The 21377-nt window shown below is 34.2% G+C and overlaps 1 protein-coding gene across 1 annotated transcript in view; it reads right to left on the minus strand.

Annotated features, from left to right (window-relative positions):
• The window catches only part of HDX (highly divergent homeobox), a gene marked incomplete at both ends in the record, with an annotated part of 192424 nt that overhangs the window by 17965 nt on the left and 153082 nt on the right, over positions 1 to 21377 (minus strand). The window contains one exon of the mRNA XM_079727734.1: positions 7002 to 7209. Coding sequence (XP_079583860.1) covers positions 7002 to 7209 — 208 coding nt within the window. The remainder of the gene's footprint in view (positions 1 to 7001; positions 7210 to 21377) is intronic.

Genomic DNA, 21377 nt, shown 5'->3' on the forward strand with positions numbered 1-21377 from the left:
CTTAAGATTTCCCCTACCTCTATCCCTTAGAAAAATAGGCCTAATGTTTCTCTTTTTTTTCTGCACAGCCATGTCATAGATTATTTGGATAAATACTAGTGGAAGTTCTCAGCCCCTCGGTAATGAACAATTTATTTCACCATAGAAAGCAGAACAAAAATAGTTATCAGTTCTCCTAAGATTTTTTGAGTCCATTCCTTCCCATGGAAAGACATATAAGGGTGCAGTGTATGAACATGGGAAATGACTAGGAGGAAAACATTGGTCATCCAGGAACTCACATACGAGTGCATTGAGAATTAAAGATATTCAGGGAAGTTTTACCAGAGTTTTAATGCAAAGCCCACTAAAAATTCAATTGATTTTTTTTCTATAAAAGAGTGGTTCCTAATCCTCCTACACTGTGGGTGGGAATGTAAATTGGTACAGCCACTAAGGAGAACAGTATGGAGGTTCCCTAAAAAACTAAAAATTGAGCTACCATATGACCCTGCAGTCACATTCCTGGGCATATATTGGGAGAAAAACATGGTCCAAAATGATACATGCACCCCAATGTTCATTTCAGCACTGTTTACAATAACCAAGACATGGAAGCAGCCTTAATGTCCATTGACAGAGGAATGGATAAAGAAGATGTGGTACCCATATACAATGGAATATTACTCAGCCATAAAAAGAGAATGAAATAATGCTATTTGCAGCAAAATGGATGCACCTAGAGATTTTCATACTGAGTGAAGTAAGTCAGACAGAGAAAGAGAAATATCATATGATACCACTTATATGTGGAAACTAAAAAGAAATGATAAAAATGAACGTATTTACAAAACAGAAACAGAATCACAGGCTTAGAGAATGAACTTATGGTTACCAGTGGGAGAAGGGTGGAGGGAAGGGATAGTTAGGGAGTTTGGGATTGACATGTACACACTGCTATATTTAAAAAGGATAACAGACGAGGACTTACTATTTAGCACAGGGATCTCTGCTCAATGTTATGTGGCAGCCTGGATGGGAGGGGAGACTGGGGGAGAATGGATACATGTATATGTATGGCTGAGTTGCTTTGCTGTGCAAGTGAAACTATCACAACATTGTTAATCGGCTATACTCTAATATAAAATAAAAAGTTTAAAAAAAGTGGTTCCTAGATAGAGGAAATTTTATTAATTATTAGGACATTTCAAGTCCTGTGTAATCAGCAACTAAATGAAATGAAGGAAGGGAAAATTATCATCAGATTTAGATGCAGAGCTGGTATTAGTACTGGTGCCCTCAGAATAGGAGTTATATTGCTCATCAACAGATCTTTACTGGTATCATTCCTTAGAGGTTGGCCTTACATTTCTGTTCTCACTTGCTCATACCTTGGTACACAGTTCTGCTTTACCAGCAACAGATTGATTCATCATTTGATTCTTTTATAAGATGTATATAAAAACTGTTTTGAGGATTTCTAAAATAAAAAGGTATGAAATGATACAGCTGAATAAGGCATGTTTTCTTTTGCTTAGAGATAGCTTACACATTTTTAAAAGTTTGAAAGCTAAATACTGTCAATATGTCTGGTTATTAATCAACGAAAGCAGCTCTCTTAATTGGAAAATAAATAAGTAGAATTACTAATCAGTGAAAACTCTAGAGGGCACTTTATGTGGTGGCCACATGGTCACACTAAGTAACTGTACGCAGAATTATCTTTCATGTGCATATCCACATACATAATAGGTACAGCTGAAAAGAGGCTTTGTTATAAAATTTAATGAATTTAACATTATAGATATTGTTTCTATACTTTAGACAGTTCACTTTTCAGAATAGTATAATTCTTTAAATTTGCTCAACCATAAATATATTTTTGTAGACACAAAACTTGAAATTAAGGAGCTGAGTCATCCATTACATTTGCTAAAGTTTTCAGTTAGGTGTGGGGGTGAATCCAGGTAGCCTTTTCGTTATCAATCTCAACCACATATCCTTTCCCTTCACCTCCACACATGGAAAGGCAAAGGAAATGGTAGAAGCGAAAGTGGGAAGTAGGAGGAAATTAGAGGTAAGTCAGAAGCTCTGTATCAGGGAAGTACCTACTCTCCCAGACGCAAAAGAATGGACTTGAAACCGCTAAAAGATCAAGAGCACTTTTTCGTGACTTTTGCTAACCCTGCCTTTTACTGTGTTTTAAAAAAATAATCCTTGTTTTTGCATGTAGAGTTTTTTTTCTAGAATATTTTAAAGTGATTTTAATTGTTTTTTGACATGTAAAATGTGAGCCCTGATTTAAAGACATTTTTTTTCTTCTTAGACATTTAAAAGACTCTAACCCTATTGAATCAACAGCTATATTATAAAGGACCCCGAGTTTCAAATTGTTAGTTTTTTGAAATAGTATGGGAAGCTACTCTGATTATCTTGCCTCCATATCTCTAAGATGTAATTAATGGAAACTCAAAGTAAACATACATTCGACTACATTTTCATAACTGGAAGAGAATATGGTCAGCATATTTTAAACATATTATGTTAATCTAGGCTGGATGATACAATTCACTTAATTGTCACAAAAGAATCACACAGTTAAATCAGATTAGTATTCTCTGTCAGTAAAATGAGGATGATAACAGGACAGCACTAGTAGGAAGTCATACAGAAAAAGACTCTTTTCAGTATTTGAAAAAAAATTTTATGCTTTTATTTTGCAATTTCTGATGAGAATGAAAAGGTTACCATGCAGCTGTGACAAGTAAGCCACCGAGAGGAATCCTAGGCAATCTCACTTCCCATCAAGTGTTTTTTGATTCATGCATTAAATTCTCTCTCTTTTTTCTCATTAGATCTTGATTACTATGTCAGCCCTCTAGAGAGCACGCTATTAAATGACACAGGATGCTAGTGTAGGAGCAGTGGTCCATTAGCAACCTTAAAATTAACTAACTTTTTTCCCCATTAACTACTTTATTTTTTTAAAATTCCCTTTTAGGTGAGGTAGATGGAGTCGGGGAATGAAACTCCCCTTAAGAGCTTATGTAATTTCCTTTTATCAGAATATTTCCTCACAGCTCTCTGACCCACCCATAGAAACACAAATCCCTACTTCTCCACTATCCCTCAAATAGTTGCCAGACATCATTCTCTAAGGATCTATTTAGAATCACTGAAAATATTTGTACACAAAAGCTGCACATAATTAACGTATACAATTTGATGAATTTGAACTTGTATATACTTTTGTTATCACCACCACAATCCAGGTAATAAACATATCCATCACCTCCAAAAGTTTCCTTGTGTCCCTTTTTTTGTGTTACAAATGCTTAACATGATTTACCCTCTTAAGTTTTTAAGTATACAATCACTTATTACTAACTACAGGCACTGAGTTGTTCAGCAGTTCTCTGGAACTTACTCCTTTTCTGTAACTGTAACTTTATATCCATTGAACAACAGCTCCCCATATCCCTCTCCCTCCACTCCCTCATACCACTGTTCTATCGTCCACTTATATACCTTTAACCACTTTAGATGCCTTATATGAAAGGAATTTCTACTCAACCTCTATGAGATCATTGAGATAATGATGCCTCTTCCTTCTGAAATATTTTTCTTTCCTTGGTTTTGATAATAACATACTATCCTGATTCTCCTATATCTGAATGTTCTTTTAATGGCTCCTTTTTCTCCCCCAGAAATCTGGATATTTCTCAACACACTATCCTTGTCTATCTTCCTTTCTTGTTTTCCATTTTCTCACCTAACTAAATTATCTATTTCTATGGCTAGACATTTTTTTTTGGCCTCGATGTGGGTGACTCCAATATTTCTTCTCATATCTTACCCCTTCTTCTGAGTTCCAGACCCATATTATCCAAGGGTCTGCTGGACAGCTCCACATGGATGTCCTATCCTCATTTAAAACTCAGCACATGCAAAACTGCATTCATCTTCCCACATTATCCTATCCATTTAGTGCAGTAACAATAAAAATCTTAAATGAATTTGGGGAGGGGTATTGGGTAAAGGTATGAAGTAAGTTCATCTAGAAGAATCAGTGTACTACAAGAGCTAAGAATGAGAGCCTTGCCAGATCTTCAGATATCGTATAAAACCACAATTATAAACAATCAGATCAATCTAACATAATAGGAAATCCAGAATTTAATCCATGTGTGTATGTATACATACATGAATTTATGTCTATCTCTCTATTTCTCTATCATCTATCAATCTATCTATCTATCTATCTATCTATCTATCTTTGATTAAAAAATGCTACACAAACTCACTGGAAAAATGCTGACTTATTCAACAAATAGTGTAGGGGCATTTGGTTAATCATTTGGAAAAACAAAATTAGGTATTGTCTTCACGAATCTTAAAGCAAAACAATTTCTAGGTGGGATAAATATCATGTTGTAAAAATGAAACCATAAGGATACATGACGCAAATATGGGGTATGTTTACAAAATTGTAGTACAAGGAAAGATTTTGTAATCCTGTCACCAAAGTCACAAACCATAAAGGAAAGAATTGGTATATTTAACAATATAAAAATTACAAACAAAAGTTCTGACATTTGAAAACCCCATAAGCAAATATAGAAGGCAAAAATAAACTGGAAAATATAGTGTGAATACCCTGATTGATAAAATAAAAACAAACAAAATGGGCCAATGCAAAATTCTCTCTCTCTATTACAGATGCAACCCCCCCACTATATATTATATGATTCATTTATATGAAATGCCCAGAAAAGACAAATTAATATAGTCAGAAATCAGATCTGTGGTTGCCTAAGTTTGGAGGTGGGAGTGGCTACTGGCTGAAAATGGGTTCAAGGAAATTTTGTGAAGTCGTGAAAATATTCTATAATTGGATTTTAGTGATTTGAAGAGATTATTCTAAAATTTGATTTTAGTGATGGTGATGGTTGTACAACTCTATAAACTTTACTGAAAATCATTGAATTCTACTTTTGCAATGGATGAATTTTATTCTATGTAAATTAAACCTCAATAAAAGTGTTCATAAAAATGTGTAAGGAGAGGATTCTTTCTATGCTTGAAGTCAAATGAAAAATACCTCTCACGGACAAATGATATAATTACATGTTACTATTTGAATTCTCATTTAGGGAAGCACTGAGAAGTATTATAAAGATGATCCGGGCTAATTCCCTTATTTTGCAGATGAGAAAACTAAAGCCAGATGAATTAAATACTTTGCCTGAAGTCACACAATCAGCTAGTGGAAGATCTAGGACTCATACACAGATTGTCCAACTACTAGTCTGGTATTTGTCACATTATACCATACTCTCCTTGATTACAATACATTTAAATTGCTCTAACCCAAATTGACTAGAATTCCAATAAAATTAAAACGATCATATACTATAATTTATGGATTGTTGTAATAACCAATATTTCGAATCATGGAGATCATTATTGTGGTAGATGAGTGTCACTTTTTGTGATGACCTTGTGGGAGACTGCTTAGGTGGAAGCATTAAAAATCAAAAAGGTAAAATACAACTGTTGGTGAGGATATGGAAAAAGGGGTAGAGCCATTATGAAAAACAGTATGAAATTTCCTCAAAAAATTAAAAAAAGAAACTACCATATGATTCAGCAACTCCTCTTCTGGGTATATATCCAAAGGAAATGAAATCAGTACATCAAAGAGGTATCTGTGCTTCCATGTTCATTGCAGCATTCGTCACAGTAGTCAAGGTATGGAAACAACCTAAGTGTCCATTAACAGATGAATGGATAACGAAACTGTGGTATACATATACAATGGAATATTAGCCTTTAAAAAAATCCTGCCATTTGCGACTGCTTGGATGAACCTAGAGGACAGTATGCTAACTGAAATAAGCCAAACACAGAAAGAAAAGCATTGCATGATCTCACATGTGGAATCAAAAAAAGTCAAATACATAGAAGTAGAGAATAGAATGGTAGGTACCAGGGTGAGGAGGTGGGGAAAATGGGGAAATATTGGTCAAAGGGTACAAAATTGCAATTACATAGGATGAATAAGTCTAGATAACTAATGTAGAGCATGATGACTAAAGTTAACAATACAGTTGACCCTTGAACAACGTGGGGGTTACTGGCACCAACCCCCCTGCACAGTTAAAAATCCAAGTATAAATTTTGACTCCTCCAAAACTTAACTACTAATAGCCTACTGTTGACTAGAAGCCTTACCAATAACATAAACAGTTGATTAACACATATTTTGTATGTTATATGTATGTTACATATATTTTATGCATTCATGACATACTTTTTTCTTAACTTTTTTTTTTTTTTTTTTTTTTTTTTTTTTTTTGTGGTATGCGGGCCTCTCACTGTTGTGGCCTCTCCCGTTGCGGAGCACAGGCTCCGGATGCGCAGGCTCAGCAGCCATGGCTCACGGGCCCAGCCGCTCCGCGGCATATGGGATCCTCCCAGACCGGGGCACGAACCCGTATCCCCTGCATCGGCAGGCGGACTCTCAACCACTGCGCCACCAGGGAGGCCCTTAACTTTTTCGATATTTCTAGGCTACAGGGTTTGTCTGCAAGTTTTTCCAAATTGTTGCAAACCTCCAAAAAGTTTTGCAATGTATTTATTGAAAGTGGACCAGTGCAGTTCAAACCCATGTTGTTTAAAGGTCAACTGTACTACATTGTATGCTGGAAATTTGCTTTGGGAGTAGATTTCAGATGCTCTCACCACACACACACAAAAAGGTAACTATGTGAGGAGATGGGTATATTAATTAGCTTGACTGTAGTAATCATTTCACTATGTGCATGTATATCTAAATATGTTGCACACTTTAAATATATACAACTATTATTTTAAAATAGAATAAAAATATGTCTATTCTTTTCAAATGTTTAACCAAATGTTTTGACGACTTTAGATTTGAAGTGAGGTAAGCTGAAAAGCAAGTAAAAAAGCATCAAATTCACAAAAGATATCATTAGGAGGTGGAGCATATAAAATACCTTGTGAGCTTCCTTCAGACAAACAGATGGATACTTCATCATTTCTGTCATTATCCTCTCCTACTTCAGGACCAGCTTCCTCTCCTGGTGTGAGTGCAGATAAAGAACCAGATTCGGGTTGCTCAGAAAAATCAGCAGGGCCTCCTCTTGGAGGTGGAACTTCAATCCCCATTAAACGATATTTCCTTCTTCGATTCCCAATCCAAGTCTTTATAAGAGAAATAGAAGAGAAAGTTTTGTAAAAATAGAAACCTTAGCAGTTCTAGCCATTAAAATAATGAATGGATACTGCATAAAATATGATTAAAAAGAATAAGTAGGTACCTAGAATAATGCAGTTGTATTATTACTCAATAAGCTAAAATAAAAGTATTTGCTTTTATTTTAAAATACCTTATTAGAAGAAATATTTATCTAAATACTCAGACTTTCAAGCAACATGCAACCCGTCGCAGAACTTGTTTTTGTTTTTATTTCTGGTGAAAATCATCCACCAAATATTTCAGAAGAAACATGAATTGGTTCTTTTCTGAATGGGACCAGACATGCAGCTCTAACTATAGTTCATATCCCATTTCCAATCTTGCTCTTCGTACGTGAAAATGTGTCTTCTTGTAACTTTGTTTGGCTCCATAATGACTACCTGTGTATTTTAAGTATTCTAAAATTGCATTTTATTAGATTTAGGACCAATTTTTAAAACTTTTTATAGTAAAATAAATTTTGAGTTACAGGAAGTTGCAAAAATTTGTCTTCTTCACTCAGTTTCCTCCAATTTACATTTTACATAATTATAGCACCATAACAGAAAAAGGAAATTGATATTGTACAATATATGTGTACAATTCTATGTTCCTCTATCACACCATTCTTCTCCTCCCTCCCACCATCCTCAACCCCTGTCAACCACCAATCTGTTTTCCACCTCTATAGTTGTGTCATTTTGAGAATGTTATATAAACGGAGTCATACAGCATGTGAATTCAAAAATTTCAATAAATTGGCTTTTCTCATTCAGCTTAATTTCCTGGAAATTTATTAAAGTCACATATATCAATAGCCTATTCATTTTTATTGCTAAGTATTCTTCCATGATACTTATGTACCATTTTATTTCTGTTTCTTTGCAATGTTTTTTTAACCCTTCACTTAGAGGGCACTTGGGTTGTTTCTAATTTTTGGCTATTATATACAGCTAAAACGCTTCTATGAACAGTCATGTACAGGTTTTTGTGCTGATGTAAGTTTTCATTTCTCTAAGATAAATGCCCAAGAATGTAACTGCTGGGTCAAATGGTAATTATATGTTTAATTTTAAAAGAAACTGCCAAATTGTTTCCATAAAAGTTGTACCATTTTATATTTCTACCGGCAATGTATGAGAGATCCAGTTTCTTGGCATTCTTGCCAGGACTTCATATTATAAGTAATTATTTTTTTTAGCTGTTCTCATTGGTGCATGTAGCAATAGATCATCAAATTCTTAATTTAATTTCCCTAATGGCTAGTGATGTTGAAAAACTTTTCATGTGCTTTTTGCCATCCATATATCAGTGAAATGTCTCTTGTACATTTTGTAATTGTTGTTTTTTCTTTAAAATTAAGTTTTGAAAGTACTTTATATATTCTAGATATGAATTTTTGTCAGATATGTGGTTTTGCAAAAATTTCTCCCATTCTGTAGCAGATATGAGTTTTTTGTCAGGTATGTGGTTTGCAAATATTTTCTCCTCATCTGTAGCTTGTATTTTCATCATCCTGGTCTTTTGCAGCACAAAAGTTTTCTTTTTTTTTTTTTAATTTCGATGAAGTCCAAGCTACTGTTTTTTTTTTCTTTTATGGATTATGTTTTTAGTACTATTCCTAAGAATTCTTTACCAAGCCCTAGGCCACAAAGATTTTCTCCTATGTTATCTAAAATTTTTATAGCTTTATTTTTTACATTTAAATATCTGATCCATTATGAATGCACTTTGTATAAGTTGTGAGATTTACATCAAGGTTAATTTATGTTTTCCTATAGATATCCAATTGTTCCAGCACCATTTCTTGAAAAGACTTCCTCCATTGAATTGCTTTTGCACCTTTGTCAAAAATCAACTAAGTTGGCCATGGTTGTGCAGGACTATTTCTGGGCTCTTCATTCCATTCAAATGATCTATACGTCTTATCACCCTGCCAATACCACAGTCTTGGTTACTGTATTTATATAATAAGTCTCGAAATTGGGTAGATGGATTTCTTCCACTTTATTATTTTTGTCAAGAACTGTTTTAGTTATACTAGCATATTTCCTTTCCATGTGAATTTTAGAATTATCTTGTCTACATCAACAAACAACCTTGCTGGAATTTTATAGGAATTATGTTAAACCAGAATATCAATTTGGGGGGAATTTACATTTTTACTATGTCGAGTCTTCCAGTACATGAACAGAAAATGTTTCTCCATTTATTTAGAATTTCTTTTATTTCTTTCATCAGTGTTTTGTAGTTTTCATCATACAAGTCCTGTACATGTTTTGTTAGAGTTACGTGTAAGTGTTTGATTTTTTGAGGGATTGCAAATAATTTATTAATATCTTAAATTTCAATTTCATTGCATTCATTTTTACTATATAGACATGCAATTGATTTTTATATGATTATCTTGTATCCAAAGACTTTGGTGAATTCACTTATTAGTTGTAAGAGTGTTTTGTAGATTCTTTAGGATTTTCTACACAGCTAATCATGTGTATCTTTTATTTCCTTTTCTCGATTTATTGTGCTGGTTAGAACTTCTACTACTATAGTGAATAAAGGTGGTTAGAGTGGACATCTTGTTTCTGGTCTCAGAGGGAAAGCATTCTATTTTTCACCATTAAAGTGTGATGTTAGCTGTAGGTTTTGGGTACTTGTAGATTCTTTTTTGGGGAGTTTTTTGAATTCAATTTCTTTAATAGTTATAGGGCAACCTAAACGTCCATTGACAGATGAATGGATAAACACATGATATATATATACAATGGAATATTACTCAGCCATAAAAAAGAATGAAAGTGCCATTTTCAGCAACACGGATGGGCCAAGAGATTATTGTATTAAGTGATGTCAAACAGAGAAAGACAAATATCATATGATATCACTTATATGTGGAATCTAAAAAAATGATACAAAAGAACTTATTTACAAAACAGAAATAAGGCTCACAGACATAGAAAACAAACTTATTACCAAAGGGGATAGTGGGGTGGGGGAAGAGATAAATTAGGAGTTTGGGATTAACATATATACACTATTATATATAAAATAGATAACCAACAATAATCTACTGTATAGCACAGGGTACTATATTCAATATCTTGTAATAACCTATAATGGAAAATAATCTGAAAAGTAATATATATATATATATATATATGTATATATATGTATATGTATATACATATATATGTATATATATGTATATGTATATACATATATATGTATATATGTATATATATACATATATATACATATATATGTATATACATGTAACTGAATCACTTTGCTGTACACCTGAAACTAACACAACATTGTAAACTAACTATACTTCAATTAAAAAATGGTTAACAATAAATAAATGAATGTATATATTTTGATGCTATTCTTTAGATCCTGTTGTCCCTAGCAGATGTGAGTTCTTTCCACCCTTCACAGTCTTCTTATATTTGTTTAATATATAATGTCCAGGGATTTTAGTTGTACTTAATGGGAAGGCTAGGGAAAATTATGTCTACTCCAACATTTTTTGGAAGCTGCATTCTAAAACCAATTTTATTCTCAAGTTTCTCATGTAATTTTCAAAAAGCTCATTTCATATGATTGGAGTTTGTAACCTTTATAACTTTGCCATATGACTCTACAAAGTAAAATTGCCACGCCAACCTACAAAGTGGAAGAATAATTCTTAAAACTTGTGTATTCTTTTTTAGTGTAGAAAGTCATTCAATAGCATTTCATAGTTTCAGATCTAAATTTGATTATGGTACCCTTTCTTTGTATACCAAGTAGAATTGCTTCTATACAACAAGGTCCACTTCAATACAAAACCACCTTAGATATTCTCTAATGTAAATTAAAAACATGAATAAAGTTAACTTTTACTTGGTAAGATTTTGCAAAAAAAAAAATGCAGGGCAAAACAGAAGAACTATTCAGTTAGTCCAAGAAGATTAATTCTTCTTTATAATTTTTTTTTGGTGGGGGCATTTTCTCTTCAAATTCAGGATATGTAGTACCTTTGAGTATTTAGCATTCAATGCTAAATGTGAAACCTGAAACACATGGATTGCTTTGTAGGCTCCCAAGTGAAAATTACCTGGTAGAAAAGGAAAATATTTATGGATATTAATTTTCCTAGCTTTGCTAAATTCTCCCATAGGAGAAACACTATTTTAAAGAGTATGGTTCCATTTCAATTTCCCAGTATATGGTCTAATTGAGAATAAGCTACTAAACTTCAGAACAAGTAAAGAATTTCAACTTCTTACTAAAGTTCCATTAAATTGTCATGTACTTTCTCTATTTCCTGTCTTTTAATACTGACGCTTATCAAATACTGATGCTTCTTTTTTCACAATAATCTTAGCCACACATGCTTGGAAAAATGATGGTGTGGGCAGAAGAAGAACGATACCAGTTTTCTTAGGATGATTTTGGCTTCCTTTGGGTCATAAAGGCTTGGGAAGAGAGAAGAAAACAGAAAACAGAAACCAATGTCCATTTATTTTCAACTCCTTTTTTCACCCTTCTTGGGAGAAATGAATGATTATATACTGTATAATGATAAAGGTATAATAATATGTGAACATTGGGACTATATGGGAATATATTACATACTAGGGGTGACATAGTTCGTCTCTGGATATTTCTCAAAACTGGAAGGCGCCAGGACAATAATTCAGTATACAAACATAATCTTAATGGGTTTATTACATTTTCAAATAATCATAGACAATGGAAGGGATCTTAGAAACCAAAGAGTTTAACCTTCCATTTAAGGTAAAAGTTCCTTCTTCAGCATTATAGGTGGATGGCTATTCAGTCTTTGCATGAAAATTTCAGGAACATGGAACATACTACTTTGCAAGGTTCCTCAGTCCAGTTTTTTGATATATATATATTTTTTTTCCCAAAAATGTTCTTCTTAAAACTGAATCAGTATCTATTGTTTTATTAATTCTAGGCCTTGGTTCCAGTTTTTCACTCTGGATCCACCTTACTCCAAATAGCCTCTTCTACATTCCAGCTATCAGTTATGCAAAGAGTATTTATTCCTATTTTTGGCTGTGCCATGTGGCTTGCAGAATTTCAGTTCCTCGACCAGGGATTGAACCCAGACCATGGCAGTGAAAGTGCCAAATTCTAATCACTAGGCCACCAGGGAATTCAAGTATTTATTCCTTTGTTTCAAAATAAATACCCATAATTTTGTATAATACAGTTTTTCAACCATTTTATATGACCCATGGTCAAGTTTTTTATCACTCTGGGACTCAGATTCCTTAACTGAGGAAACTGGAAATTGAGATAATTGGTTTCCAAATCTTTAGTCTCCTGGATAAACTTTACCTATCCAGAGTTGCTCATAAATTTATAGAATAAGTATCTTCTATAACCATTTATAGAATAAGTATCTTCTATAACCATAGCTCCTATGTATTGACAGCTCAAATATATTGGCTATTTGAAATGAGGACTCTCAGACCCTATAAGCTTCTAAGTACATTTCTATTAAAATAATAAAAAACCCACAATATTCCAAACTGCCATTAGTTTAAATGTATATTATTATATATTTGTGTTCTGTGTGCTATAAATAGAGGGCACACCTTTCTGTTAAACATTCATTCGTTCAAAGGAAACCCTGTTAGAGTGTTGGTGGGAATGTAAATTGATGCAGCCACTATGAAAAACAGTATAGAGGTTTTCCCAAAAACTAAAAATAGAGCTACCATATGACCCAGCAATTCTGCTCCCGTACATATCCAAAAATAAAAAAATGAAAACACTAATTCAAAAAACGCATGCACTTCAATGTTCTTAGCAGCATTATTTACAATTGCCAAGATAAGGAAGCAACCTAAGTGTCCATTAACAAATGAATGGCTAAAGAAGATGTGGTACACACACACACACACACACACACACACACACACACTGCAATACTACTCAGCCATAAAAAGAACATTTTTTTTTCCATTTGTAGCAACATGGATGGACTTGGAGGGCATTATGCTAAGTGAAATAAGTCAGCCTGAGAAAGACAAATATGTATGATATCACTTATATATGGAACCTAAAATCTACATCAAATTAGCGAATATAACAAAAAAGAAGCAGACTCACAGATACAAAGAACAAACTAATGATTACCAGTAGTGAGGAGGGGAAGGGCAATATAGAGATGGCGCAATAGGAGGTACAAAGAGTCGGATGAAAGACAGGCTACAAGGACTTACTATATAACACAGGGAATATAGGCAGTGTTTTGTAATAACTGTAAATGGAGTGCAACATTTAAAATAGTATAAAAAAAATTATTTCACTCCACAAATATTACTGAACATCAAGTGCATACCAAGCACTGTTCTAGTGCTGGGGATAGAGTAGTGACCAAGCAGGCCTGATATATACCCTTGTGGAGCTTGAATTTACAATCCAGAAGATGTATACACAATAAACAAATAGACAAGAAAAATACAAATCACAAAAATTGACCAATTATTATGGAGGGAAAGACCAAACTAGAATATTTAGCCACAATGACATAGTGTAGTGAAGTGAAATCCTTTCCAAATTTGCCTATCATCAGAATTACTGGGGGAAAGGAAATATATAGATTCCAAGGTCCTTCCCTGAAAATCCTGATTAGTAGACCTGGGATGGGGTGATCTGTATATATTTTTTAACATATTTATTGGAGTATAATTGCTTTACAATGGTGTGTTAGTTTCTGCTGTATAACAAAGTGAATCAGCTATACATATACATATATCCCCATTTCTCCTCCCTCTTGTGTCTCCCTCCCACCTTCCATATCCCGCCCCTCTTGGTGGACAGAAAGCACTGAGCTGATCTCCCTGTGCCATGCGGCTGCTTCCCACTAGCTATCTATTTTACATTTGGTAGTGTATATATGTCCAAGCCACTCTCTTACTTCGTCCCAGCTTATATTTACCCCTCCCCATGTCCTCAAGTCCATTCTCTACATCCGTGTCTTTATTCCTGTCTGAATCTAGGTTCTTCAGACTTTTTTTTTTTTAGATTCCATATATATGTGTTAGCATATGGTATTTGTTTTTCTCTTTCTGACTTACTTCACTCTGTATGACAATCTCTAGGTCCATCCACCTCACTGCAAATAACTCAATTTCCTTTCTTTATATGGCTGAGTAATATTCCACTGTATATATGTGCCACATATTCTTTATCCACTCATCTATCTATGGACACTTAGGTTGCTTCCATGTCCTGGCTATTGTAAATAGTGCTGCAATGAACATTTTGGTACATGACACTTTTTGAATTATGGTTTCTCAGGGTATATGTCCAGCAGTGGGATTGCTGGGTCATATTGTAGCTCTATTTTTAGTTTTTGAAGGAACCTTCATACTGTTCTCAATAGTGGCTGTATCAATTTATATTCCCACCAACAATGCAAGAGGGTTCGCTTTTCTCCACACCCTCTCCAACATTTAGTTTGTACATATTTTAACTATGGCCTTTCTCACTGTGGTCTGGTGATATCTCATTGTAGCTTTCATATGCATTTCTCTAATGATTAGTGATGTTGAGCATCCTTTCATGTGTTTGTTGGCAATCTCTATATCTTCCTTGGAGAAATGTCTGTTTAGGTTTTCTGCCCATTTTTGGATAGGGTTTTTTGTTTTTTTGATATTGAGCTGTATGAGCTGCTTGTATATTTTGGAGATTAATCCTTTGTCAGTTGCTTTGTTTGCAAATATTTTCTCCCATTCTGAGGGCTGTCTGTTTGTCTTCTTTATAGTTTCGTTTTCTGTGCAAAACTTTTAAGTTTCATTAGGTCCCATTTGTTTACTTTTGTTTTTATTTCCATTTCTCTAGGAGGTGGATCAAAAAGGATCTTGCTGTGATTTATGTCATAGAGTGTTCTGCTTAGGCTTTCCTCTAAGAATTTGATAGTGTCTGTTCTTACATTTAGGTCTTTAATCCATTTTGAGTTTATTTTTGTGTATGGTGTTAGGGAGTGTTCTAATTTCATTTTTTTTTAACATGTAGCTGTCCAGTTTTCCCAGCACCACTTACTGAAGAGTCTGTCTTTTCCCCATTGAATATTCTTGCCTCCTTTATCAAACATAAGGTGATCACATGTGTGAGGGTTTATATCTCTGCTTTCTATCCTGTTCCATTGATCTATATTTTGTTTTTGTGCCAGTACCATACTGTCTTGATTACTGCAGCTTTGTTATATAGTCTGAAATCCAGGAGCCTGATTCCTCCAGCTCCATTTTTCTTTCTCAAGATTACTTTGGCTATTTGGGATTTCTTGTGTTTCCATACAAATTCTGAAATGTTTGTTCTAGTTCTGTGACAAATGCCATTGGTAGCTTGAAAGGGATTGCACTGAATCTGTAGATTGCTGTACTAGAGTCATTTCCACAATACTGATTCTTCGAATCCAAGAACATAGTATATCTCTCCATCTGTTTGAGTAAGCTTTAATTTCTTTCATCAGTGTCATTTTCTGCATACAAGTCTTTTGTCTCCTTTTGGTTTATACCTAGGTATTTTATTCTTCTGGTTGTAATGAAAAATGGGTGTGTTTCTTTAACTTCTGTTTCAGATTTTTCTTCATTAGTGTATAGGAATGCAAGAGATTTATGTGAATTAATTTTGTATCCTGCTACTTTATCACATTCATTGATTAGCTGTAGTACTTTTCTGGTATCATCTTTAGGATTCGCTAAGTATAGTATCATGTCATCTGATAACATTGACACTTTACTTCTTCTTTTCTGATTTGGATTACTTTTATTTCTTTTTCTTCTCTGATTGCAGTGGCTAAATCTCCCAAATCTATGTTGAATAATAGTAGTGAGAGTGTCTTCTTCCTGACCTTAGTGGAAGTGGTTTCAGTTTTTCACCATTGAGAATGATTCTGGCTGTGGGTTTGTCATATATGGCCTTTATTATGTTGAGGTAAGTTCCCTCTATGCCTACATTCTGAAGGGTTTTTATCATAAATGGGTGTTGAATTTTGTCGAAAGTTTTTTCTACATCTATTGAGATAATCATATGTTTTTTATACTTCAGTTTATTAATGTGATGTATTGCATCGATTGATTTGTGTATATTGAAGAGTCCTTGCATCCCTTGGATAAACCCCACTTGGTCATGGTGTATGATTGCTTTAATGTACTGTTGGATTCTGTTTGCTAGTAATTAGTTGAGGATTTTTGCATCTATGTTCATCAGTGATATTGGCCTGTAGTTTTCTTTTTTTGTGACATCTTTGTCTGGTTTTGGTATCAGGGTGATGGTGGCCTCGTAGAATGAGTTTTGGAGTGTTCCTCCCTCTGCTATATTTTGGAAGAGTTTGAGAATGATAGGTGTTAGCTCTTCTCTAAATGTTTGGTAGAGTTCATCTCTGAAGCCACCTGGTTCTGGGCTTTTGTTTGTTGGAAGATTTTTAATCACATTTTCAATTTCAGTGTTTGTGATTTGCCTGTTTATATTTTCTATTTCTTCCTGCTTCAGTTTCGGAAGGTTGTGTTTTACTAAGAATTTGTCCATTTCTTCCAGGTTGTCCATTTTATTGGCGCAGAGTTGCTTGTAGAAATCTCTCATGATCCTTTTATTTTTTTTTCTTTTTTGAACTTTTGACTTGTATTTTATTTATTCTTTTTATACAGCAGGTTCTTATTAGTCATCAATTTTATACACATTAAGGTGTACATGTCAAACCCCATTGCCCAATTCATCACACACCCCTGCAACCCCCCCGTGCTGCTTTCCCCCTTTGGTGTCCATATGTTTCTTCTCTACATCTATGTCTCAATTTCTTCCCTGAAAAGTGGTTCGTCCTTACCATTTTTCTAGGTTCCAGATATATGCGGTAATATACGATTTTTCTTTTTTTTTCTCTTGCTGACTAACTTCACTCTGTATGACAGTCTCTAGGTCCATCCATGTCTCAACAAAAGACCCAATTTCATTCCTTTTTATGGCTGAGTAACATTCCATTGTGTATATGTACCACGTCTTCTTTATCCATTTGTCTGTCTATGGACATTTATGTTGCTTCCATGACCTGGCTATTGTAAATAGTGCTGCAAGGAACATTGGGGTGCATGTGTCTTTTTGAATTATGGTTTTCTCTGGGTATATGCCAAGTAGTGGGATTGCTGGATCATATGGTAATTCTATTTTTAGTTTTTTAAGGAACCTCAATACTGTTCTCCGTAGTGGCTGTATCAATTTCCATTCCCACCAACAGGGCAAGAGCGTTCCCTTTTCTCCACACCCTCTCCAAAATTTATTGTTTGTAAACTTTCTGATGATGCCCATTCTCACTGGTGTGAGGTGATACTTCATTGTAGTTTTGATTTGCATTTTTCTAGTAATTAGTGATGTTGAGGAGCTTTTCATGTGCTTCTTGGCCATCTGTATGTCTTCTTTGGAGAAATGTCTGTTTAGGTCTTCTGCCCAGTTTTGGATAGGGATGTTTGTTTTTTTAAATGTTGAGCTTCATGAGCTGTTTATATATTTTTGATATTAATCCTTTGTCCATTGCTTCCTTTGCAAATATTTTCTCCCATTCTGAGGGTTGTCTTTTAATCTTGTTTATGGTTTCCTATCCTGTGCAAAAGCTTTGAAGTTTCATTAGGTCCCATTTTTTAATTTTTGTTTTTATTTCCATTACTGTAGGAGGTGGATCAAAAATGATCTTGCTGTGATTTATCAGAGTGTTCCAATGTTTTACTCTAAGAGTTTTATAGTGTCTGTTCTTACATTTAGGTCTCTAATCCATTTTGAGTATATTTTTGTGTGTGGTGTTAGGAAGTGTTCTAATTTCATTCTTTTACATGTAGCTGTCCAGTTTTCCCAGCACCATTTATTGAAGAGATTGTGTTTTCTACATTGTATATCCTTGCCTCCTTTATCATAGTTTAGTTGACCATAGCTGTGTGGATTTAACTCTGGGCTTTCTATTTTGTCCCATTGATTTATATTTCTGATTTTGTGCCAGTATCCTATTGTCTTTATTACTGTAGCTTTGTAATATAGTCTGAAGTCAGGGACTCTGATTCATCCAGCTCTGCTTTATACCTTCAAGACTGCTTTGGCTATTTGGGGTCTTTTTCGTCTCCACACAAATTTTCAGATGTTTTGTTCTAGTTCTGTAAAAGATGCCTTTGGCTATTTGATAGGGATTGCATTGAATCTGTAGATTGCTTTGGGTAGTATAGTCATTTTCACAATATTGATTCTTCCAATCTAAAAGCATGGTATATCTCTCCATCTGATGGTTTCAATTTTAATTTCTTTCATCAGTGTCTTATAGTTTTCTGCATACAGGTATTTTGTCTCCCTAGATAGGTTTTTACCTAGGTATTTTATTGTTTTTGTTGCAATGGTAAATTGGAGTGTTTCCTTAATTTCTCTTTCTGATTTTTTATCATTAGTGTGTAGGAATTCAAAAGATTTCTGTGCATTAATTTTGTACCCTGCAACATTACCAAATTCATTGATTAGCTCTACTAGGTTTCTGGTGGCATCTTTAGGATGCTCTATTTATAGTATCATATCATCTGCAAACAGTGACAGCTTTACTTCTTCTTTTCCAATTTGTAATCCTTTTATTTCCTGCCCTTCTCTGATTGCCGTGGCTAGCACTTATAAATCTATGTTGAATAATAGTGGTGAGAGTGGACATCGTTGTCTTGTTCCTGATCTTAGAAGGAATGCTTTCAGTTTTTCACCATTGAGAATGATGTTTGCTGTGGGTTTGTCATATATGGCCTTTATTATATTGAGGAAAGTTCCCTCTATGCCCACTTTCTGGAGAGTTTTTATCACAAATTGGTGTTGAATTTTGTCAAAAGCTTTTTCTGCATCTATTGATAAAATCATATGGTTTTTATTCTTCAATTTATTAATATGGTGTATCACATTGTTTGACTTGCATATATTGAAGAACCACTGCATCCCTGGGATAAATCTCACTTGATCATGGTGTATGATCCTTTTAATGTTTTGTTGAATTCTGTTTACTAGTATTTTGCTCAGGATTTTTGCATCTATATTCATTAGAGATGTTGGTCTGTATTTTTTTTTTAATTATCTTTTTCTTGTTTTGGTATCAGGGTGATGCTGGCCTCATAAAATGAGTTTGGGAGTGTTCCTTTCTCTGCAATTTTTGGAAGAATTTGAGAAGGATGGGTGTTAGCTCATCTCTAAATGTTTGACAGAATTCTCCTGTGAAGCCATCTGGTCCTGGACTTTTGTTTGTTGGAAGATATTTAATCACAGCTTCAATTTCATTACTCGTGATTTCTCTGTTCATATTTTCTACTTCTTCCTGTTTCAGTCTTGGAAGTTTATACCTTTCTAAGAATTTGTCCATTTTTTCCAGGTTGTCCATCTTATTGGCATAGAGTTGCTTGTAGTAGTCTCTTAAGATGCTTTGTATTTCTGCGGTGTCTGTTATAATTTCTCCTTTCACATTTTTAATTTTATTGATTTGAGTCCTCTCCCTCTTTTTATTGATTAGTCTGCCTAATGGTTTATCCATCTGGTGTACCTTCTCAAAGAACCATCTTTTACTTTTATTGATCTCTGCTATTGTTTTCTTTGTTTCTATTTCATTTATTTCTGCTTTGATCTTTAAGATTTTTTTCCTTCTGCTAACTTTGGGTATTCTTCGTTCTTCTTTCTCTAGTTCATTTTGTTGTAACATTACATTCTTTATTTGAGATTTTTCTTGTTACTTGAGGTAGGTTTGTAGAGCTATAAACTTCCCTCTTAGAACTGTTTTTGCTGCATCCCATAGGTTTTGGATCGTCTTTTTTTCATTGTGTTTTGTCTCTAGGTAATTTTTGATTTCTTCTTTGATTTCTTCAGTGATCTCTTGGTTATTTAGTAATGTATCATTTTGCCTCCACATGTTTGCTTTTTTTAAATGTTTTTTCCCTGTAATTCATTTTTAATCTCGTAGCACTGTGGTCAAAAAAGGCGCTTGATATGATTTTAATTGTCTTAAATTTACTGAGGCTTGATTTGTGACCCAGTATGTGATCTGTCCTGGAGAATGTTCCATGCACACTAGAGAAGGAAGTGTAATCTTCTGTTTTTGGATAGAATGTCCTATAAATATCAATTAATTCTATCTGGTCTATTGTGTCTTTTAAAGCTTCTGTTTCCTTATTTATTTTCATTTTGGATGATCTGTTCAGTGGTGTAAGTGAGGTGTTAAAGTCCCCCACTATTATTGTGTTACTGTCGATTTCCTCTTTTACAGCTGTTAGCAGTTGCCTTATGTATTGAGGTGCTCCTATATTGGGTGCATATATATTTATAATTGTTACATCTTCTTCTTGGATTGATCCCTTGATCATTATGTAGTGTCCGTCCTTGTCTCTTGTAACATTCTTTACTTTAATATCTTTTGTATCTGAGTATTGTTACTCCAGCTTTCTTTTGATTTCCTTTTGTATGGGATATCTTTTTCCATCCCTGCACTTTCAGTCTGTATGTGTCCTTAGCTCAGAAGTGGGTCTCTTGTAGACAGCATATAGTTGGGTCTTGTTTTTCTATCCATTCAGCAAGCCTGTGTCTTTTGGTTGGAACATTTTATCCATTCACGTTTAAGGTAATTATCAATATGTATGTTCCTATGGCCATTTATTTATTTGTTTTGGGTTTATTTTTGTAGGTCTTTTCTTCTCTTGTGTTCCTCACCTAGAGTAGTTCCTTCAGCATTTGTGGTAGAGCTGGTTTGGTTGTGCTGAATTCTCTTAGCTTTTTCTTGTGTGTAAAGCTTTTGATTTCTCCCTCGAATCTGAATGAGATCCTTGCTGGGTAGAGTAATCTTGGTTGTAGGTTCTTCCCTCTCATTACTTTAAGTATATAATGCCACTCCCTTCTGGCTTGTAGAGTTTCTGCTGAGAAAGCAGTTGTTAACCTTATGGGAGTTCCCTTGCATATTATTTGTCATTTTTCCCTCGCTGCTTTCAGTAATTTTTCTTTGTCTTTAATTTTTGCCAATTTGATGACTATTTGTCTCAGCATGTTTCTCCTTGGGTTTATCCTGTGTGGGACTCTCTGTGCTTCCTGGAGTTGGATGGCTATTTTCTTTCCCATGTTGGGGAAG

This window comes from Hyperoodon ampullatus, assembly GCF_949752795.1.
Source record: "Hyperoodon ampullatus genome assembly, chromosome: X".
Classification (NCBI taxonomy): Eukaryota; Metazoa; Chordata; class Mammalia; order Artiodactyla; family Ziphiidae; genus Hyperoodon; species Hyperoodon ampullatus.